This window comes from Salmo salar, chromosome 25, assembly GCF_965601325.2.
Source record: "Salmo salar chromosome 25, fSalSal1, whole genome shotgun sequence".
Taxonomy (NCBI): domain Eukaryota; kingdom Metazoa; phylum Chordata; class Actinopteri; order Salmoniformes; family Salmonidae; genus Salmo; species Salmo salar.
The window spans coordinates 14907713-14932539 of record NC_138315.1 but is presented as its reverse complement, the minus strand read 5'-3'; the positions used below and the strand labels follow the sequence as shown (position 1 = coordinate 14932539).

General features: G+C 41.7%; 1 protein-coding gene across 1 annotated transcript; it reads right to left on the bottom strand.

The window, feature by feature from the left end:
- Positions 1–1057: 1057 nt before the first annotated feature.
- Positions 1058–24724, bottom strand: LOC106586203 (ceramide synthase 6). The gene is made up of 11 exons (XM_014173213.3): positions 24367–24724; positions 20288–20393; positions 20017–20147; positions 13808–13865; positions 11805–11855; positions 11579–11671; positions 6885–7013; positions 6422–6528; positions 4203–4359; positions 3644–3667; positions 1058–3413 (listed from the first exon to the last, which is right to left on the bottom strand). Exons 1-11 carry the CDS (start codon positions 24534–24536, stop codon positions 3246–3248), a joined length of 1194 nt encoding a protein of 397 aa, XP_014028688.1. The 5' UTR covers positions 24537–24724; the 3' UTR covers positions 1058–3245.
- Between the last annotated feature and the right edge of the window lie 103 nt (positions 24725–24827).

The following is a 24827-nucleotide window of genomic DNA, read 5'->3' as shown; positions in this document are numbered from 1 at the left end:
TGTATATGTTCAGGTGTTTTCCGCATGATTTACTTTAGGAAAGGTGAATCCAGGTGAAAGCTTTGATCCCTTATTGATGTCACTTGTTAAATCCACTTCAATCAGTGTAGATGAAGGGGAGGAGACATGTTAAAAAAATACTTTTAAGCCTTGAGACAATTGAGACATGGATTGCGTATGTGTGCCATTCAGAGGTTGAATGGGGCAGACAAAAGATTTAAGTGCTTTTGAATGGGGAATGGTAGTAGGTGCCAGACGCACCAGTTTGAGTGTGTCAAGAACTACAACGCTGCTGGGTTTTTCACACGCAACAGTTTCCTGTGTATCAAGAATGGTCCACCACCCAAAGGAGATCCAGCCAACTTGACAACTGTGGGAAGCATTGGAGTCAACACTGACCAGCATCCCTGTGGAATGCTTGACACCTTGGTGTTCCTAATGTTTTGTACACTCAGTATATAGCCAGTGCACAAAGGAAAATTCCATTGGAAGATTCAACCATTTATGTCCTCACCCATCCACTGTCACTTTGTGCACATGAAAATGAATGACAATAATTACTTAATTCATGAAAACCCTTTTCACAACAACAGGGATGATCGATACTGCATTAGAGACCTACACAATACACATTCTATTCAATCCATGTGTTCTTGGATGATTCATATATGCTAATACAAGTTAAAAGAGAAATTACATGGGCTCCTGGAGAGCTATTATTTTTCTCTGAAACACAAACGCTACTTGAAGTTGAATATGCAATACATCTAGTTATATTTCAATGAGAATGGATTAGCGAGATGAATGTCCCGAAAGCATTGTTGAATGAATATGAATGACAAGAATTCATAGTCATAATTATGCAATCACATTAATTATTCACTTAGCCTTGAGAGGATATCAGTTTTGGAACAAAAAAAATAACAATCCTTCATAGTCAACTTGCCATGCCACAAAAATTCTAATTCTGTAATCTACCAATATTTCTCCGTTGCTTGTCACAAGAACAAGTATGTTCAGTACCTGCTCATTTCAATTAATCAGATCGACAAACATACTTTCTTACTTGCAATCTTTAATATTGTCAAGGGTTTTAAATGCATCATTGCTTAATAATACCTTCCTCTGTCTTCCAAGAGGGCCATGAACAATTAACGAAATACTTACCAGAAATGTTGTAGAATACTTAGAACAAAAGTTGATTGGAAATATAGCATGGCCCTATTTTTACACACACACACACACACACACATACATACTGCTGTTACTGATATCTCTTTTACAGCTTATGGATGGATAATGTGTGTTTGTATTTCCCATAATAATGCATTGTTGTAAGACCACATTACTATTCATTTGTGAGCAAAACAAATGCAATCAGTTTTAGCAACTGAAGGGGGGGGGGGGCATCACTGAAAACAAATCCATTTGTTTGGCATTTTGCCAATGACAAGACTCATGCTATAATGTGTGCACCTGTTGATGGAATAGTGAAATGATATGCATTATGGATTGGTTCACAATTAGCCAATCTTAACACTGACAAAGTCATTGAGACATGTTGACAATAATTAGCAAATTTACAGTACCAGTCAAAAGTTTGGACACATCTACTCATTCCAGGGTTTTTCTTAATTGTTTTACATTGTAGAATAATAGTGAAGACATCAAAACTATTAAATAACACATATGGAATCATGAGATTCTTCAAAGTAGCCACTCTGCCTTGAGAGCTTTGCACTCTTGGCTTTCTCTCAACCAGTTTCATGACCTGGAATGCAATTCAATTAACATGTGTGCCTTGTTAAAAAGTTAATTTGTGGAAATTCTTTCCTTCTTAATGTGTTTGAGCCAATCAGTTGTGTTTTAACAAGGTAGGGGTGGTATACAGAAGACAGCCCTATTTGGTAATAGATGAAGTCCATATTATGCCAAGAACTGCTCAAATAAGCAAAGAGAAACAACAGTCCATCATTACTTTAAGGTCAGTCAATGCAGAACATTTCGGGAACTTTGAGTTACCATCCTCAGAAATTGCAGCCCAAAAAAATGCTTCACAGAGTTCAAGTAACAGACACATCTCAACATCAACTGTTCAGAGGAGACTGTGTGAATCAGGCCTTCACGGTTGAATTGCTGCAAAGAAACCACTACTAAAGGACACCAATGAGAAAAAGAGACTTGCTTGGGCCAAGAAACACGAGCAATCGACATTAGACCGGTGGAAATCTGTCCTTTGATCTGATGAGGCCAAATTTGAAATTTTTGGTTCCAACCGCCGTATCTTTATGAGACGCAGAGTTGGTGAATGGATGATTTGCGCATGTGTGGTTCCCACCGCGAAGCATGGAGGAGGAGGTGCGATGGTGCTTTGCTGGTGACACTGTCAGTGATTTATTTAGAATTCAAGGGACACTTAACCAGCATGCCTACCACCTGGTTTGCGCTTAGTGGGACTATCATTTGTTTTTCAACCAGACAATGACCCAACACACCTCCAGGCTGTGTAAGGGCTATTTGACCAAGAAGGAGAGTGATGGAGTGCTGCATCAGATTACCTTGCCTCCACAAATCACCCGACCTCAACCCAATTGAGATGGTTTGGGATTAATTACACCGCAGAGTGAAGGAAAAGCAGCCAACAAATGCTCAGCATATGTGGGAACCCCTTCAAAACTGTTGGAAATGCGCTCCAGGTGAAGCTGGTTGAGAGTGCCAACAGTGTGCAAAGCTATCATCAAGGCAAAAGGTGGCTACTTTGAAGAATCTAAAATATATTTAATGTGTTATTTCATAGTTTTGATGTCTTCACTGCTATTCTACAATGTAGAAAATAGTAGAAATGTAAAAAAATCCTGGAATGAGTAGGTGTCCAAACTTTTGACTGGTACTGTATATCTATCCAAAATAAATAACATAAAGACACATAACATAATTAACTACCCTCAGTATGCCAGTCAGACTGTTTAAACAGCATGCTTTCGCCATAATAGTGGAATGCGTTCATTCGTTGGCTAAACAGAGAGACTGGGCTGTACCGATAGGAGTGCTTTGATATTTCATTGAATGCAGTTTGATGCAAATATAGAGAAAGATAATAAAATGGAGGGGAAACATGGAAATAATCAAACTGAAACTAAGAACTTCCAGTACCAGACAGGCAATGTTGTTCATGTCCACACACGCACACATGTTGTATCTATGAATGGTGTCTGTAGCTTTGCTCCAGTGCTCATCTGCAGTGGTCAGTGTTCATCTGGACAAGGGGCCCCTGCTGACAGGTACCCATTGGTCCCGTGGACTTTATTGGTCCCGTTGGTGGTGCTGTTGTGGTGCTTCTGAACAGGAGTGGGCGGAGGACCGTTGTCCTCGTCCGAGCTGGACTCAATGTCACTGCGGTCGTCTTTCGACACCTGTGGAGAGGTGCAGATGCTGTCAGAACAGCTCATATACCATCTGATGTCATGACAGAGGAAGTAAAAGCAGTTGGCCATCGCTATTGGTTTCCTCATTTTACAAATAAGATAATGTAAAAAAAACAAAGGGATGTCGTGTCAGAACATTCTGTGATTGTGACTTGATAGTGAGATGACATGTGACAATACACAAAGAAGTTTATTTTCCTTCTGTTCCAACTACTTACATGTAAAGGATTCCACTTCCCTGCCTTGAAAGTTGAAAGGTTAGCGTGAGGGATAGAAAAAGTAAAATCAATGAAGGTTATTGACAACAAAACAGGCCCTTTAGTGAATAGTTTCTGTAGTACAGTACATGTACAGTGAGCTTGACTGCTAAGATTCCCCAACGCTTTGCAATTACAAAAGGTAACATGGTAGTACTAAATTCTTACTACATACATAATGAGAATGACTTTCTAACTACATAAAGATGGTCCTCTTGAGTGCACTGTATGGAATTATGACAATGTCTGCTTCCCAAATGGCACCCTATTCCCTATGGGCCCTGGTCAAAAGTAATGCACTGCATAGGGTGCCATTTAGGACCCTGAAATGCGAACTGGGGGAGAATCTCAATAACGTTTCCTTGACTACTCGCATTCTCTTCTCACCTCCTTTTCAAAACCCATTGGAGGAGAAGCTCAGAGAGGGACCTCTGACTTTCTCAACCAATGAGTTTTGAGAAGCAGGCGAGAGGACGCGAGGAGTCAAGAAAATGTAATTGAGACTCCCGTTGTCTCTCACCTTTCCTCTGGAGATGGCTCGACAGGCTATCTTCACTATGAGGTAGGACCAGAAGGAGTGTAGGAACTGCAGCAGGATCAGCAGCAGGTTGAACACCCACCAGGAGGGGTACGGCCCCACGATCTCCCAGCTCTCAAACAAGGTAGTGTTTAAAATCCTACGAGAGAGTGAGAGAGCGACAGAGAAATAATTAGTCAACTCATTTGATAAGTAAACCACACTACACACACATTCAGTGCAGCTCATAACGACAGGATGTAGTAATGAGACAACAACAACATCTCGATTGGGAATTGGGTAACAGACTGGAAATACTTATTGGTTTTAATACGTGTGTCTCTCTGAAATTAACAAAAACCTGGTTAACTAAAGTGCACGCCAGAAAACCCAATCTGAGGCAGCTGTCACCAAATAAGCTATTTGTTATTGTCCCTGTGTAAAGAGACACGCCTTAGAATTCTAGGTGGACAGAAGAGAAGACAGTAAATATTCCCGGTGCTCTAAGGTAGAGTGGAGGAATACACATGGCCAGGTGGTTGAGAGAGACCCTCAGGGACAACATAAGAGGCTAACGTCCAGAGCCTTCAGCCCCTAGCGAACGGTTTCCCAAACTCGGTCCTCAGGACCCAAAGGGGTGCACAGTTTTGGTTTTTGCCCTAGCACTACACAGCTGATTCAAATAAATCAACAAGCTTTGATCATTTGAATCAGCTGTGTAGTGTTAGGGCAAAAACCAAAACGTGGGGTCTTCTAAAACCCTTGGGGTCCTGAGGACCGAGTTTGGGAAACGCTGCCCTAGCTTGCGAACCATCCTCCACGACAGACAGACAGACAGACTCACTCTTAACAGCCAAGAATAATTATCACCCGACAAATAACTTTATCCCTTCTCCCCGCTGTAACGTGCTGTGTGGGAAAGCTCATGCAGCACTTTACTGTATGAAGTCAATCTGTTATATAATGTACACACTACTAGAACCACTTTAAAAGAACATGTTAAATCCTCCATTCACTTCTCTGATGAATGGCTTGATAGCTATTTCAGTGAAGGTAGAGATATAGTTGGATAATTGCACATGATATGGAACCTGCTGACACTGAAGCCATGGCAATAGTTGTACAGTCTGTGGTGCACTCTGCCTGCACTGTGATATACTGTATAACTCACGACGGTACACTAACAAGAGGAAATCTCTGAATGAGACTTTTCTAAAGCATTTGTATTTCTTTAGAGACAGTGCACTGTGCTGTCGTGGTTCATGGTTCAATATCTTTCGAATAAAGAGTCGTTTGTCATTTTGATCTGGTAATTAACAGCGCTGTCCACGAGTGTGGGCTCAAAATTGGGGTGACATCTCAGAGCGGGATAGTAAATCACGTGGCTTTTTCTCTTCGTACAGTGACGGTACTGCTGAGTGTGCCAAGGACATGACACAGTAAGATGGTGCGCACATATTCCAGGACTATCACTGATTTGCTACTGCTTCTCTCTCATATCAAAAAGGTAGGATGCCTCGCTGATGACACATCAAAAACATTCCGGTGCAATCCAAATTCTTCATCTAATTGGAAGTCCAATATGTAAAAAAGACAACATTCTGGCATTGATACCAACTGACACAGGCACTGTGATAACAAAGAATTAGTTAATTGAGGTTTTCAAAGTGTAAATTGAATGTGCCATTTTAGATTCCAGTCTCAAATTGACCCTGGTTTATATAATTAAATGATCTCAAAATAATGGTCCGTCTTTCATTTTATTTCCCCCTCCCTCTTTACTGGAGAAGATGCGTACGTCCATATTGTTGCTGTAGTATCCATAGTAACTATTACTAAGCAACAAAACTCACCAAGACCTGTATAAAATGAAAACCTTCCTGGAAAGATTGCTAAGCCCATTTGGAAAGTGTCAATATTCTGAGATCTACAGTACATTCATGTCTCCTGTATTCGGAGACAGATTATACACAGGAACAAACATTCTCCGGAATACAGTATCATCATGATCTGTCTCAACTGGCAGCATACAAGTGCATCTAAAAGACACTCGAGCCCATTGTTTCAATTGAGCTGTAGTCTTTCACAGAGAAGACATTGGCTGAGTCCCAAATGCCGATCTATTCCCAACATAGTGCACTACTTTTGACCAGTGGCCGTAGGGAATAGGGTGCCATTTGGGACGCAGTCATTCTATCTAGAGACAAAGAGAGCCTCCTTACCAGACAGGATAGACACCCAGCCTGGAGCTGATGAAGACCATTGCAAACATGACAAACAGGAGGTTGCAAAGTCTCTGAAACTTGGCATAGTTGGCCATTTTGGCAACCTGCAACAGATGACACAGACACACAAAATGGTTACAAGAACAAAACGTGGATGTTGTATCTATCTTTTTCATACACTGAAATTGGTTTTGGCAGTACATAATTGAAATCTACAGATGGCCGATTTTCCCTCTGATAGCTACTGTGCTTGTGATTCTAAAAACCACCACAAAAGAACACAGGACCCTCCCACATGTCCGTGGGGTGTGAAGAACACACATCAGGGCCACGTTCAGCAGGCAAACGTTGTGGAACATTGCAGAGAGAAATGTAATTCGTAGAAATAACAAAAATCTTTTTTCTACATGCCAGACACCTGAACATGCCTCGCTGAACGTGTCCCCGTGTCTCTACTCACCTCCACCAGGACGTCGGCGGAGTCGTGGAGACACATGACCAGTGTGCCCACTCTAGCCATGTTGTTGACGTAGGCGAAGGTGATGAGGGAGATTGTCGCCAGGTGGTGCAGGAACATGACCAGGAAGCCCTGGGGGGGGGGGGGGACACAGGCGTCATAGTCATGTCACACAATGGCAGAGGGAGAAAGCATTCACAGCTCTCTATCACGTGACTCACATCAAGGGGACATGTACAGCATGTGGGTTTTATGAAAGCTTCGGCATCATGCAGAGAACATGACCGCTGCTGTATTCTTTGTGCTCACAGTAGATAAGTGGACTCCTCTGCACCTTGTACACTTGCTGGCAGCGCACTATGCAGGACATCTACGGTGACAAGATGCGGGTGACATTCTGACAAGGACATTGCCTCTTTGTAAACATTACACTCCGTAAATGACGGGATAAGCTGTGCAATTCAACTTCCCTCCTCATCTGCTTTTGCTTTGTGCTGACAATTCTATTGTTTCCCTGAATGCAGGACTCAAGTGCAGCTAACGCCTTCATTTCGCATCTACTTTGGTGGCTAGACAGTTATTCTTTTCACAAATGAATGAATGAATGAATGAATGAATGTGTAAACTAAGTCTAGTTAAAAATGTACTAAAAGAGAGGCGAGTCTACATGTACTACAGCTAAAGTGGTGTCTAGTCAGGCTAGAAGGTTAATATCCCCTGATGAGTGAGGCTGTGGCTGAATAAGGATGACCAGCGACCTGTGCCCCACAGGGTTGAGACCTGTGCCCCACAGGGTTGAGAAGGCTCAGTACAGCAGGGCAGCAGCAGAGCAGCCAGCCCAGAGCTGGAGGAGGAGGAAGAGCAGTGGTGCAAATACAGAAGGGAAGCATGGCAATAGAGTGCAGGGAACATACTGGGACTGGCAGAGGGTGCAGAGGACCTCCTCAATGCGTGGCTTTGTGCATGGAAAAAAACTGAAAGAAGAAACAACAACAAAAAAACAGAAAACATGCCAACAGTCAACACGGAGATGAGAGGTGAGGGCATAAACACCACGGCATCATGGGACAGCTGTGAGTGATTGAGTGAGTGTTGGGTGTTCAGTGGTGTGGACAGGGTGGGGCAGAAAGAGAAGGAAGAGATGGGAGGCATGTCAATTGACATTCTCTGAACTCAACTAGGGAGCTGGTTTAAAAGAAAAGAAAATGCCATGTCCAAGGAGGGCCCTCCATAGACAATACACCCCCTATATTCTACCCTTTGTTCTTGATGCCGCTTAACAGTGCTAAAGAAGATTGAAAAGCACAGAAGCAAAAGAGCTATGCTGAGGCAATATTTACAGCTCAAACATGGAGATGCCCTGCCCTGGAAAAGCTATCTGGCAACCCGACTATAAGATGTATTAGAAAGAGTGTACGCGCATGTGTGTGTGTATCAAATGTGTGAACAGACATCTGTCTGCAGATGAGCAGTTCTGCAGTGGTCTTTTCCATAGCGGCTGTGCGTGTAACGTTCCATTGATTATTTATCTTTCGTCTAGGGATTAAGTGTGAGTGGGTCACAAAACCGGGCCTGATGTCATCACAGCTGTTTGTTTGACCCTCAGTTGCTGTGTTTAAACATCATTCAGGATGAAGTGGAGTGAAGACTCGGTTAGGAAATATATAAAAACATGTGCTACTGACAAAATCACCTCAGATAAACCAGGACTAAAACACACTCACAGATATCAAAACTAACTTGAAACCATTTACTCTCAATTTGTATTCAATATGAGATATTTCAATGAATCTTTTTAATTCTTAAATAATAGTTTTCATCAGTGGGGACAAGGAATGACATGACGCTGAAATAAATGATGGAGAAATGTAATAATCTTCAGACTCTAGGAACTGAATAATGAAATGAGACTCAATCGAATACAAATATGAGGGGAAAACGGTTTACAATGTCAGCCAGAAAATTCCACTAATCCATCTCCTCCTCTCAGAGGCCTGTGATTTCACAGAGCAGAGATTAGACTAAAACACCACACCAAGGCAAAGACCAAAAAATTAAACAATATCATGGAACAGACAATAGGAGGCCTGAATGCAGACAAACAATAATTAAGGCTTTTCTTGAGATCCCCACTGCAAAATAGAACTGACTACAAAGAAAAAAAAAGAAAAGTAAAAAAAACACATTTGGTTTCAGAATGTATTAAAACCAGTTATGAGGCAGTTCCCTTTGATTTAAAGGGATAATCCACCCCAGAAATAAAAAGCATGACACTCCTGTCAATTTGGTGAAATCTTCTGTGCTATCAGTGGTTAAATGAAACATTTTCCCCATGATTTAACTTCTAAGTTATCTGTGAAATCATGTAGGAACATGTCATAGTTACATGGTTCTCGTCACTGGTGATATGGTATAGTGTGTTATCCCCTTTCATAACGCTTTTAAAACAATTACCTGCACTCCAAATCAGCTAATAGATGGTATGGGCATACTTGTCTAGAACACATCCGTTGATATTGTTATGACAATGTTTATTTTTCGCTTTTTTGCTCAAGCTAAACAGTGTACCAAATTATTCAACTCAGTTTTTCCTTCAAGTACCATCTCGCAATGCGCCCTGTGTGTCTGTGGGAAACGTCGGTTGTTGCCATAGCAACGTACTCTGCACTTGCTCTGGGCAGAGAATTGCTAATTTAACTCGGTGAGAGAGACTCCTAAATTGATAGTGCAGTTTGTTTAGCTACTTCACATGCTAATATTGACATTGGTATTATTGGTTGCAGCCAGCCAGCCCAGAGAGCATTGCATTGTGGGTTTAATAGTTGACTTGAGCTGCAACAGATCTCCACAACGATTTTTACATGTTGCTACCAACCTTGTTATAAACACAAAATGAAACATTTGTTTACCCAAAAAGTATTGTTCACATACAGTTGAAGTTGGAAGTTTACATACACCTTAATAATAATTCCCTGTCTTAGGTCAGTTAGGATCACCACTTTATTTTAAGATGTGAAATGTCAGAATAATAGTAGAGAGAATGATTTATTTCAGCTTTTATTTCTTTTATCACATTCCCAGTGGGTCAGAAGTTTACATACACTCAATTAGTATTTGGTAGCATTGCCTTTAAATTGTTTAACTTGGGTCAAACGTTTTGGGTAGCCTTCCACAATAAGTTGGGTGAATTTTAGCCCATTCCTCCTGACAGAGCTGGTGTTACTGAGTCAGGTTTGTAGGCCTCCTTGCTTGCACACGCTTTTTCAGTTCTGCCCAGAAATTGGATTGAGGTCAGGGCTTTGTGATGGCCACTCCAATACATGGACTTTGTTGTCCTTAAGCCATTTTGCCACAACTTTGGAAGTATGCTTGGGGTTATTGTCCATTTGGAAGACCCATTTGCGACCAAGCTTTAACTTCCTGACTGATGTCTTGAGATGTTGCTTCAATATATCCACATAATTTTCTTTCCTCGTGATGCCATCTATTTTGTGAAGTGCACCAGTCCCTCCTGCAGCAAAGCACCCCAATCACATGATGCTGCCACCCCCGTGCTTCACGGTTGGGATGGTGTTCTTTGGCTTGCAAGCCTCCCCCTTTTTCCTCCAAACATAACAATAGTCATTATGGCCAAACAGTTCTATTTTTGTTTCATCATACCAGAGGACATTTCTCCAAAAAGTACCATCTTTGTCCCCATGTGCAGTTGCAAACCGTTGTCTGGCTTTTTTATGGCAGTTTTGGAGCAGTAGCTTCTTCCTTACTGAGCGGCCTTTCAGGTTGTGTTGATATAGGACTCGTTTTACTGTGGATATAGATACTTTTGTACCCGTTTCCTCCAGGATTTTCACAAGGTCCTTTGCTGTTGTTCTGAGATTGATTTGCACTTTTCGCACCAAAGTACATTCATCTCTAGGAGACAGAATGCATCTGTGTTTATACTTGCGTACTATTGTTTGTACAGATGAACGTGGTACCTTCAGGTGTTTGGAAATTGCTCCCAAGGATGAACCAGACTTCTGGAGGTCTACAATTTGGGGTCTTGGCTGATTTCATTTGATTTTCCCATGATGTCAAGCAAAGAGGCACTGAGTTTGAAGGTAGGCCTTGAAATACATCCACAGGTACACCTCCAATTGACTCAAATGATGTCAATTAGCCTATCAGAAGCTTCTACAGTCATGACATCATTTCCTGGAATTTTCCAAGCTGTTTGAAGGCACAGTCAACTTAGTGTATGTAAACTACTGACCCACTGGAATTGTGATACAGTGAATTATAAGTGAAATAACCTGTCTGTAAACAATTGGTGGAAAAATTACTTGTGTCATGCACAAAGTAGATGTTCTAACCGACTTGCCAAAACTATAGTTAGTTAACAAGAAATTTGTGGAGTGATTGAAAAACGAGTTTTAATGACTTCATCCTAAGTGTATGTAAACTTCCGACTTCAACTGTATGTGTTATTTAACACTGTTAATTATAGGAATTAGTGATTTGGAGTGAATTATCCCTTTAATAATGGCTTTATTATTAAAAAAATATTTTATTTGTTTTATTTTGTGTTATTATTAACAGAATTACCTTGAAATGGGTGTTTAATCATATGCAAACAAATATCTATGGAGCAAGCAATGTGATAAACAAACATTGATTAACTATATTATATTAATTAATTGACTAAATTGGTATCCTACCTTCCTTCTGATATCTGTGAACTGGGAGAAGAGTAGGGACAGGTAGAACGACAACTCCAGTATATAGTAATAGTGGATGTCCACTGTCAGTGGCTGTGAAAACACACACACAAATCAATAAAGTTGGATCAAAACTATGTCCTTTCAAATACAATAACTGTTGTCGCTAGGTGAAAAGAATTAACAGAGAAAACATCGGAGGCTTTTCTCATGATCAAAACATTACCTGATAAGGATAGTCGTACCAGCACTCTCTTGTGTTCCATAACCATGGTGTCTGCAGGCACAAAAAAAATGAACAGAATATTAATGTATTGTTATGCTGTTTCCAAAAATGTATTACATTCATAAAGTGCATTGATCGCCACACCTGTACGCTATGCTGCCTCTGGCTCAATACTAAATGTTTGCTTAACATCCAGCACATCAATAACCTTGCAACCGTAACCATGTCAGATTGTATTTCCATTAAGGGAAACTTAATTTAATCAAAGCAAACTTTTGCTGTACGCTAGTAGTGCAAATTAAGAACGAACGTGTCAGCCTGGGGAGAAAACTGCGAATGCTCATTCTGGTCGAAGGCTACATGATGAATGCTGTAGTGAACTGGGGGATGTGGTTAAGACTGTCTTATGTCCTGACACAAGAGGGATTTAGACTACAAAGGCATGGTAATGAATTGCTTTTCATCATCATCATCTCTCACAGGGTGTTTGCCTTCAATGACAGATGATTCTGGACCCAACCAAATATAACCTACTTAAAACGGCAAACTCTGCTTAAGTTGACATGGAAACACAGACTCTTACATTAGGGAGTTGAATGTATTTTGTAGGTCTATAGTGTATAAATTTGTAATAGATACAGGGCCCTTTTTCTACCAGCAAGCATGTTGGGCCTAGTGAGTCTCAACACACCCGGGAGACTCACTAGGCCCAACTGTAGGAAATGAACTCATTCCACAAAGTGCATCGTCATGCAAGTTGTTGCAATGAGAAATGATCCTCACCGCAATGTCTCCTATTCACCCCCTAATCATGATTCCTGATCAACGGCATCATCAGCAGCATTCAATTACTACAGACACAAAAGGCTTTTGGCCTCAGTACATTACACAATATCAGTGAGCACAGAGTCAAACACATAAAAAACTAAAGATAACTGAAAATACTTCGAGGGTATTTCCTCACACGTGTGTGTGTGTGTGTGTGTGTGTGTGAGAGAGAGAGAGTGAGTGAGATATATATATATATATATCTGTCTATGCTGTAAGTAAGCATTTCACTGTAAGGTATTCGGCGTTGGTGACAAATAAACGTTGTATATATATATATATATATATATATATATATATATATATATATATATACACACACACACACACACACACATATACATACAACCATACACACACACACTGCCTTCGGAAAGTATTCAGATCCCTTGACTTTTTACACATTTTGTTACGGTACAGCCTTATTATAAAATAGTTTTTTTTCCCCCCTCATCAATCTACACACAATACACCATAATGACGAAGCAATTTTCTGGGGCTAATTTGTTTGAGGTCAGGGGATTTTGGAGGCCAGGTCATCTGATGCAGCACTCCATCACTCTCCTTCTTGGTAAAATAGCCCTTCCACAGCCTGGAGGTGCGTTGGGTCATTGTCCTGTTGCAAAACAAATTATAGTCCCACTAAGCGCAAACCAGATGGGATGGTGTATCGCTGCAAAATGCTGTGGTAGCCATGCTGGTTAAGTGTGCCTTGATTTCCAAATAAATCACTGACAGTGTCCACAGCAGAGCACCCCCACACCATAACACCATAACACCTCCATGCTTTACGGTGGGAATGAGTAGGTGTGTCCAAACTTTTGGTACTGTATAGAGTGACAATAGTGTTAGACTGAAGGTGACAGTTGACAGTGAACTAGTTTCTCAACTGTGCATGTGCTCGAAGACAGTAATATCTGCATAATGGATGCTGTGCTGTGAGCAAATTTATCCATTATTTATCAGTGAGCACTGGTTGGCGTGTTTGAGAAGTGCATTATTTGTCACTTGGTCCCCCTTTCATAGCAAGATCCACCAAGCTAGATCCACCTCCTCCGGATATCCTCGAGTGCAAGCCTCTGTTACAGCTCCTCCTTGAATAATGTGTCTTCAATACAAAAAGTGCTCTAATAACTTTTCATCAACAAAAAGATTTTGGAAAGTAGCACACTCACCTTTTTAAGGAAACGCACTCCGTAGGTAAATATATAGAGGTAAAATGTAAATCTCCACCTGTGAAAAAAAAACCCAAAGAGAACAGAACATCAGTCAGTAACACAGTATTGGGGTTTGGATGCATCCTCTGTGGAATGTCAAAAGAGAGGCCATGTCTAAGCTGCTGTAAGGGAGGCCAATCCAAGGACAGCCAAGAAAGCCACTGGCTAGTTCCAAATACCCATACTTGCGTTCTAAATAGTAGGCTTTTTGGGTATGCGAAAATAGAACAGACATTTTGGATTATGCTTTAAATGCCAGGATGTCATACTAATTTCGGCTGTTCATCAGGTAGAATTTGCTGCACAGTATTGAGGAAGTGTGTTTGACAGCAGCTGATAATCAGAATAGGGCACGCACTCTACAAGCATTAACAAAATGGCCATCTCCGTATTGCTTAGGACCCTTCTCTTTGTTTTTTTTTTGTTCTATTTTTCTCTAACAACACTTATTTTTATTATAAGCACTGAATTCCTGGTGGTAATAATATACAGAGCTTTTACTTCTTAGGCCAATTAGTGGTGAACACAACAGAAGTATCATATTCCAAATGATTTTCAAGTCACAGAATCAAATGAAAATAGCTCATGAAAAAGTCATTAGTCATGTTGATCAGCTTCTCAGTTTTCAACCTAACAGTGCCAATGTTATATTTCCATACAGGATTTACCCCAGCGTTTTATCCAAAAGGCTCAGACTTTTGTTTCCACCTACACTGGCTCCGGCGGACCTGCTCCCACTTTGGGCCAAAGCCAGGCCACTGGTACTTTTTACCTTACATAACAACGGCTAACCGTGAACTTTAAATAGATTTTCTGATCGTAACCAGTGTACAGGTAAAACCTCCTTCTGTATTGTGATCACTGACATTTGATACCCCAGGACTTTACATGGATTTACTGTAGTGTATTCATCATTGCATATTGTGGTGTGTTTTCTGTCTACGGCTGTCAAAAATACTTAATTCTTGTAAGCCCAGCTACAGCTACCCACACTAAAACCACCTGAGATGTATGCAAAACTCCCAATGTCACACAGCATGATCACCATTTGTCAAGTTCCCCCTCGGAGGCCAGTCAGTAACTATTAGGTTCATACAACATCCCTGTCACATTGTGCTATTCAGAGTTGGAACTTCTTGTCTGTGATTTGTAGCCTGATACATGATGGGTATGCCTGTGTGCTGCTGCGACTGTGTAAAACAGAGTACACATGCAGCTGACAGGCAACTCCACCTATAAGAGGCCATATTAACGGAAAGACTCAGTCCTGAATGATTGATGCATTTTGGCATCACTACGAGCCAGAAGAAGGAATCTGTCTCAGTCAAGTGTTTCCATTAAATAATGTATTTAAGTTAAAAAAATTAAAATAACTACTAAACAAAAATATAAAAGCAACATGTAAAGTGTTGGTCCCATGTTTCATGAGCTGAAATAAAAGATCCCAGAAATGTTCCATAAGCACAAAAAGCTGATTTTTCAAACATATCCCTGTTAGTGAGCATTTCTCCATTGCCAAAATAATCCATCCACCTGACCGGTGTGGCATATCAAGAAGCTGATTAAAACTGCATGATCATTACACAGATGCACCTTGTGCTTGGGACAATAAAAGGCCACTCTAAAATGTGCAATTCTGTCACAACACAATGCCACAGATGCCTCAAGTTCAGGGAGCATCCAACTGGCATGACTGCTGGAATATCCACCAGAGCTGTTGCCAGATAATTTCATGTTAATTTCTCTACCATAAGTTGCCTTGAACGTCGTTTTACAGAATTTGGCAGTACGTCCAACAGGCCTCAGTCGCAGACCACGTGTAACCATGCCAGCCCAGGACCTCAACACACAGCTTCTTTACTGCGGGATTGTCTGAGACCAGCCACCCAGACAGCTGATGAAACTGTGGGTTTGCACAACCGAAGAATTTCTGTACAAACTGTCAGAAACTGTCTCAGGGAAGCTCATCTGTGTGCTCGTCGTCCACACCAGGGTCTTGACTTGACTGCAGGTTGGCGTTGTAACCTACTTCAGTGGGAAAATGCTCACCTTGGCCACTGGCACGCTGGAGAAGTGTGCACTTCACACATTAATCCCAGTTTCAACTGTACCGGGTAGATGGCAGACAGCATGTATAGTGTTGTGTGGGTGACCGGTTTGCTGATGTCAACGTTGTGAAAAGAGTGCCCCAAGTTGGTGGTGGGGTTATGGTATGGGCAGGCATAAGCTGCGGACAACGAACTCAATGTACTTTTTTGAAATGGCAATTTGAATGCACAGAGATACCGTGACGAGATCTTGAGGCCCATTGTTGTGCCATTCATCTGCCGCCATCACGTTTCAGCATGATAATGCACTGCCCCATGTCGCAAGGATCAGTACACAATTCCTGGAAGCTGAAAATGTCCCAGTTCTTCCATAACCTGCATACTCACCAGACATGTCACCCATTGAGCATGTTTGGGATGCTCTGGATCGACGTGTACGACAGCGTGCTCCAGTTCCCGCCAATAACCAGCAACTTCGCACAGCCATTGAAGATGAGTGGGACAACATTCCAAAGGCCACAATCAACAGCCTGATCAACTCTATGTGAAGGAGATGTGTCATGTCGCATGAGGCAAATGGTGGTCACACCACATACTGACTGTTTTTGTTGTTGTTGCATGTTGCGTTTATATTTTTGTCCAGTGTAATTTCATTATGTAACCCCCCTTGTAATGTCTGAGAAGGACGTGTGTTAGTTATTGTCTCTCATTCCTTCTCTCAGTGCGGTCGTTTGTTGATTGTTATGGCCTGTGCAGCAGCATCTCCCTGCTCAGTGTGGCTTTGATCTCTGAACCATCAACTGGAACAGCACTGCCTGAGAGCTAGAAAAGTCCATGATCACAGGAGAAACTTTCCCATCCAATCAATGTGCAGTAGTTATGGGTATGTGCTGGGTTATGTAAGCCCAGAGCAGAGCAGAGGTTGGGACTGGGCGTGCCTGCCTCCCTCTCTGCCACGAGGTAGTGCAGTGCAATGGCGTCCAGGCTCCAGTAGCAGTGACACACCCTGGAATGCAGACGCTGGGATGTGAGAGCCCTGGCACTCCGGCCACATCTCTGACAGGCTAGCAGGCCTCAGGGCAGACTAGCGTACCGTAGCATTGGTCTAGTATACCCAGGTCTCTGCCACTGGTTGAATTCACACTTGTGCTGCTTTTCGACTGCTTTTCGACACCCTTATGTTATTTTAGGGAAATTGGGTTGAGGGCAATTGTGATCATGCAGAATGTGCATAATCAAAACAGTTGCATTGTGAGAAGGTGTTAAACATCTGAATGAAAAGAAAGGCCATCGTTCATGGAATTCAAATAATCAAGCCACAAGTAATAGCGCTCTGTGCTTGATTCATTTAAAAAACAAATGAGCTGCATGCATTGACCTAACGATAGGTCAAGAAGACAGTTACTTGGCAACTGGTTAGTCAAACACTATTAAACATTGTGCTTCAAGTGCTGCTGAATCAGTGCTATTTATGTACAATTACTATGACTCACAATTACTTTCACTGAAAATACTTTTGCTGGTGACTGTGTACCAAATACATGGTCCTGTTAAATACCATGTTGTTGCATTCAAAAGCCATGAAAGCATGATACTGAAGTAATTACTCTTCATACACAGGGGCGGAAATCGCGGGGGGGACGGGGGGGACACGACCCCCCCATCCTGGGAAAAATATGATTTGTCCCCCCCAATATATCACTGAAACATAACTATGTAATTTAAATAATATTAATAATACGCAATGAAAGCAATTGTGCTGATTATAGACACTTAATAGCGCGTTTTTAAGTTTCAAAAGATTGCGACCCCCCCACCCTTTTCCTCACAATGGTTTGATCCACTGGCAAGGTAACAGAGGGGTCGTAGCCACTGTCTGAAAGGCACTCAATGAACATAACTGACGTGAGGTTAATCCAGTCAATCGCGCACACACACTAGCTGAATATGCAGAGCTAGCGCGCAAATATGAACTATTAAGCTAGCTAGTACCTATTCCATTTATGTGGCCTCGTCAAAGATGGAATCTTTGCTATCGTCAATTTATTTCCCGAGATCAGCATGCAGATGATGTAAGTTAGTGCTTCAAAGTCCCTGTGATAAAGGTTAGCGATAAACTGAAGTCCAAACTGAACAGAACTACACTCTCTTCTACCATTGTCTTAAATATATTTAATGGTCTCGTTGCAAAAGCTAAATTGTCGCAAGGGAACTTTTATTTATTTATTTTATTTAACCCGGGTAGCAAAGATTATAGCAAACTCCACTGAAACTGAATTGGTGCTCGCTAGCTTTGCAAATTCAGCTATTGTTGGAAGCCAGCCAATATGAAACAAACTATTAAAATTACAAAAGGTTGCAGCATATGTTGTGTAAATGGTGAACTCATACAGCTGTCAACTCTTGTCATTTTAATCCGTTTCACATTTGCTAGCTACCTTTTAGATCGAAGCCCAAATAGAATGATAAAAGATAAGATGATAGAAGCCCATCTCCTACTGTAAATAACCTACACACTGTGTGTGTGTGTAGCCAGCCAGCCAGGTAGAAAAATGGCAGAAAAATAAAAGACGGACATCAGAGTATTTTTCAGTACACCAAAACGCAAAGTAAGAACCCTAGTAGCCTAATATCTCAAAGACTAGTTGATAAAATGTTCATAAGAAAGAAATGAAATTCTAATGGAAATGTTTCACAATTATGTCATTAGGCAGAGCAGGCAACAGATGGCACAGACAGCAGAGTTGGGGACAGATATGCAGGGACAGACTGGCAGAGACAGGGAGTCTCAGGTAAGTTTGTTGAGTCTTTGTTTGGCAACATTATGAAAGGTTCTCCATTTTTTTTACTTGTAAAATAGGAACATAATTGGAAAATGCTATGGATACCCCCACTCTCAACTTAAACTGGTGACTGAACTAAAATTTGTTAAAGGCAATGGTATTGCTGTTGTGAGTAGTTGTGTAGTTTTGGGTACCGGTAGTTAGGAGTACGGCAAACACCTTATTTCTTTGGTTCCTCAATATACATTTACCATATTACAATGTAGGCTATGTGTTACAGCACTACTTTTGGTGTCCCCCTCAGGAATTGCTCTTGAGAAAATTTCATGTAATTGTCCCCCCCAAAGTTGATATCAGATTTTCGCCCCTGTTCATACAGTTCTGTGGTGTTCTATGGTCATCATTGAGCAGAAAGCAGCAGAAACAGAGTTGACATAATGTTCAGACAACCAGCACTGTAGTAGAAAACAAAGCACGTGCCCCACTGGGGACTGGGGACCAGACAGTCCCGTTAAAACTAGCTGCAAAATAAATAACTGCGTGAAGCTTCTTCGGGATCTGTTGTCTCCAGTCTAAATTTATCTCTCTTTCTCAGAATGATGAAAAAGGGAACAGTGGCCCTCAGCTTCGCCATCCTGAAGTGTCGGAGACAACAGCGTCCTCTCAAACCCAAACACTAATTACAGCAGGATTACTGCTGAGACGAGAGTGCCTGGCTCGGTTTACAAAATGACATTTTAAGCAAATGATACAACAAAGAAACCAAAATCAGGCATCCAATCCATTCTGAGTCTGTCAACTCCATTCTGCCTACGGACGCGACACTGCGTATATTTCAAATGTAGGGACGTCCTCTATTAAATGTGAGCTCAGAATATTGAGAAAACAGCCAGAGATTTGCTCTAGTTACACGGAGGCTATGCTTTTGTGAGACGTTTCTATTTTATTATTCCACTATAGTAACTGAATCCACTTGCTGAACCATGGCACATTTCACACCGACAAACTCAATCTGGCATTTCTCTTTGAAGATCAAATAATGACCACGACAGTCATCTAAGCAGCGAATCCCTTCAACAGTGAGCCCCTGCGTGAGCAGCCCCAGGGCCTCAGAGACCCGCTCTGTGCCTCACTGCCTCTCCCACTGCCAGCCTGGCTCCAATGGAGTCAGACATGAGCCCACTCTTGACAGGCCTGCTCCAGTAAAGGCAATGACTGGAAAGCCTATGTATCCACACCTAAAAAAAAAAATGTTGGTTTCCACCGAACAAATGCGCACATACGTGTTAATATTAGTAATAATATGTAGCATTTTCAAGCTGTCAAGACCTCTTACATGCTCTCACAAAAGCGAGCCAACGTGCTGGGCTTCTCCTGGTTCCTGCGCTGTCGGAACCAGCGCTGGATGGTCCGCACATCCCAGTCCAGCTGTTTGGACAGGCCCTCCAACCTCTTCTCATCTGGATGCTAGGAAACACACGATCCAGACACCTGACTGTTAACAAGGCTGCCATTCTTTTTGCAAAGAGATTGCTTTTAATCTCAGTTATCAATACTAAAATGCAAACAAAGACATGACATAGTGGAAACACAGGCACTACTTTTACCTTGGTGATAGCAGTGAACACCTTCTCCAAAATGGCATTGGGCTGGGCTTTCTGTGGTCCATTGGCTTGTATCTTGAGACCCAAGGCACATGGTCTGGCAATAAACCTACAAAAGAATAACACAACAATGTCAGAATATTCTCACAGTAGGTACTGTATAATCACCATCTAATTGTTGTTCATCAGAAAAAAGTATTTTTGTTTGTGGTAAATGGGAACAAACTGACAACCGGTTGTTAAAAATACATCTCAAAGCTTCAGAATCTTATCCAACTATAAGTACAATGTGTGAATGTCTGAATCAGTATTTCTGTATACATCGTCAGCAATTTGCAATGTAAGAATCTGGCGAAATTTCACAACTGTATAAACGAAAGATGGTATCATGACGTTATATGATTGAGTAACAGTCACATTCATGGACAAAGGGTTATGGGAGATTAAACTGCTGGAAGTGTACGCCAAGCTCAAGATGAAATGTCCATGTGCAGACAGCTGTGAGAGAGAGACAGCTGAGAGAGAGAGAGATTAGCGGTCTAGTAGTCTATTCACAAAAAAGTCCTTACTCTGCAAATGAAGTGTGTCGTCAGCAATCAGAAAATCTAATCTGGAGGGACCAGCCTAAACAGACCTTTCAGTTGTATCTATAAAAACCTAATGTGTTAAAACGCTGCCTTAGAAGTGAATTGTGAACACTTACTCAGTATTTTGAATTCTTGCTGCCTAGCTGCCATTGACAGAGTTACTGTGCTCAGTGAGAGGCAACATAAGGGCAACAGCAGTTGTTGGCAGGTTCAATGGATACTAATCCAGTACTACGATATGTCATAGTAAATAGTATCATAGATGCCCTTGAACAATAATAGTACATGTGAGGCTTGTGTATGCATAAGCAAGCTGTGTGTATGATCTACATTTAAAAAGCAAACATCTTGGTCTTGGCACACTTCACAGCAGGAACCACAGTCTTCACTCCTTTGATTGGCCTACATATTTTATACAGTACCAGTCAAAAGTTTGGACACACCTACTCATTCCAGGGTTTTTCTTTATTTGTACTATTTTCTACATTGTAGAATAATAGTGAAGACTTAAAAAAACTATGAAATAACACATATAGAATCATGTAGTAACTAAAAAAAAAAGTGTTCAACAAATCAAAAAATATTTTAGATTTTAGATTCTTCAAAGTAGCCACCCTTTGCCTTGACAGCTTTGCAGACTGTTGGCACTCTCAACCAGCTTCACCTGGAACACTTTTCCAACAGTCTTGAAGGAGTTCTCACATATGCTGAGCACTTGTTGGCTGCTTTTCCTTCACTCTGCGGTCCAACTCATCCCAAACTGGGTCAAGAGTTTCAAGTTCCTTGCTGTCCACATCACCAAAGAACTATCATGGTCCAAACATACCAAGACAGTCGTGAAGGGGGCACGACAAAACCTTTTCCACTCAGGAGACTGAAAAGATTTGGCATGAGCCCCCAGATCCTCAAAAGGTTCTAAAGCTGCACCATCGAGAGCATCCTGACCGGTTGCATCAACGCCTGGTATGGCAACTGCTCGGCATCTGACCTTAAGGTGCCACAGAGGGTAGTGCGAACGGCTCAGTACATCACTGGGGCCAAACTTTTTGCCATCCAGGACCTATAGAATAGTCGGTGTCAGAGGAAAGCTCATAAAATTGTCAGACTCCAGTCACCCAAGTTAGACTGTTTTCTCTGCTACCACTCGGCAAGCGGTACTGGAGCGCCAAGTCTATGACCAAAAGGCTCCTCAACAGCTTCTACCCCCAAGCCATTAGACTGCTGAACAATTCATAAAAATAGTCACTGGACAATTTACATCGATTTGAAACTTGTCAATTGGGTTGAGGTCAGGTGATTGTGGAGGCCAGGTCATCTGAGGCAGCACTCCATCACTTTCCTTCTAGGTCAACTAGCCCTTACACAGCCTGGAGGTGTGTTGGGTCATTGTCCTCTTGTAAAACAAATGATAGTCCCACTAAGCCCAAACCAGGAGGTAGCCACGCTGGTTAAGTCTGCCTTGAATTCTAAATAAATCACTGACAGTGTCACCAGCAAAGCACCCCCACACCATCACACCTCCTCCTCCATGCTTCACAGCGGGAACCACACATGCGGAGATCATCCGTTCACCTACTCTGCATCTCACAAAGACACGGCGGTTGGAAACAAAAACCTCAAATTTGGACTGAGACAGATTTCCACCGGTCTAATGTCCATTGTTCGTGTTTCTTGGCCCAAGCAAGACTCTTCTTCTTATTGGTGTCCTTTAGTGGTAGTTTCTTTGCAGCAATTCGACCATGAAGGCCTGATTCACACAGTCTCCTCTGAACAGTTGATGAGATGTGTCTGTTACTTGAACTCTGAAGCATTTATTTGGGCTGCAATTTCTGAGGCTGGTAACTAATAAACTCTGGGGCTCATTTTCCTATGGCGGTCCTCATGAGAGCCAGTTTCATCATAGCGCTTGATGTTTTTTGTGACTGCACTTGAAGAAACTTTCAAAGTTCTTGAAATGTTCCGGATTGACTGAGATTCATGTCTAAAAGTAATGATGGACTGTCGTTTCTCTTTGCTTATTTGAGCTGCTCTTGCCATAATATGGACTTGGTCTTTTACCAAATAGGGCTATCTTCTTTATACCACCCCTACCTTGTTGTCACAACACAACTGATTGGCTCAAACGCATTAACAAGGAAAGAAATTTCACAAATGTACCTTTAACAAGGCACACCTGTTAATTGAAATGCATTCCAGTTGACTACCTCATGAAGCTGGTTGTGAGAATACCAAGAGTGTGCAAAGCTGTCATCAAGGCAAAGGGTGGCTACTTTGAAGAATCTGAAATATATTTTGATTTCTTTAACACTTTTTTGGTTACTACATGATTCCATATGTGTTGTTTCATAGTTTTGATGTCTTCACTATTATTCTACAATGTAGAAAATAGTACAAATAAAGAAAAACCCTGGATTTTTTTTGTATTTAACTAGGCAAGTCAGTTAAGAACAAATTCTTATTTAAAATGACAGCCTACGAACAGTGGGTTAACTTCCTTGTTCAGGGGCAGAATGACAGATTATACCTTGTCAGCTCAGGGAATCGATCTAGCAACCTTTCGGTTACTGGCCCAACGCTCTAACCACTAGGCTACCTGCCGCCCCAATGGAATGTGTAGGTGTCCAAACATTTGACTGGTATTACAGGTCATATCATCAGTAATCAAGAAAATGTACATTTAACAACAAGCCTCTCAACTGTCCAATGAAGACTGACACAGCACACATACTTCAATGAAAAGTCCAATTCCCATTGTGACTGTTTTCAGTATTAGAGGTGGGTTGGTGAGTGAGGTGGTGGCCTCAGCAGAATGACCTTATGACAGGCATCCAATCATTGACATCATGTACAGTATGTAGCCTACAGTAAGACATATTTCAACTGTAGCCTACTGATGCATGAACACCTATATGCCACATCATGAGCCTTTATAAAGTGTGGTATTAGGAAATATTGAGAAACTGCTGTGGGTTCCTGGTTCCTGTGTTTCCCGATTGATGTACCAGGCTAGCGTCAACACTTAGCTTGGTAGGCTATGTACAATTGGGATAGACATGCTTACAATAGGCTACATGAAGCTAAACACAATGATCACCATTAAGACATAGGCAGCACAGACCCTTGCGAGGTCAACAGAAGCCTAGACTAAATGAGACGAGCATGACTCGAATAATGCTCTCGACTACTGACAGCTGCAACTTGGATGCAAAGTCAGCATGTATCTCATTATGGAAAATAATTCAGGTCTATTGATCCGACACATATCTCGAAAAAAGCTTTGTGACAATACAGACAGGCATATAGAGAAACGTTAACTTCACTATTGGATAAATCGCATCACCATGTGGATGTCATTGTCTAGAAATTCGGTGTGAGCTAAACATGCTTCAATACCCGATATACTATTCTTTAAAATAGGCTTTCTTTAGGCTACATGTAAATGAAACGAACCCAACATGATCTTCAGTTATACCAATCACTCATACATGCACCCACCTTTCGAAAACCAGTCGAATCATAAATATGCAGAAGGCTAAAGGACAAGCCAGATACAAATCCTCAACTTGCGGGAAGGTTGCCTCATCTGTGTTTTTTAGGTCAGCCCAGGTTACATTGTGAGGGAGCCAAAATCTCTCGTTCCAAAACCATGCCAAAATACCTGCCATTTCCTTGTATTATGGACACTTTGTCCCCCTTACCAATTGACCAGAAATGAACGCGATATCAATGGCCTATAGCGTAGTTGCAGCAGTCTCACAGGCGATCTTTGCAGGTTTTTAGTGTGATGGATCAGTGTACGGCGCGCACCGCTAGTCTATTTACCCCCTCGCTTTTTCCAGTGTAGGGAAGTAGGCATCTGCTCCTCAGCAAGTGATTGGTGCATTGAAATGTCAAACATGCAGTCGCAATCCAGAAGTATCATGTTTAAAGGTCTATGGTTTAATGTGTTGTAGGTT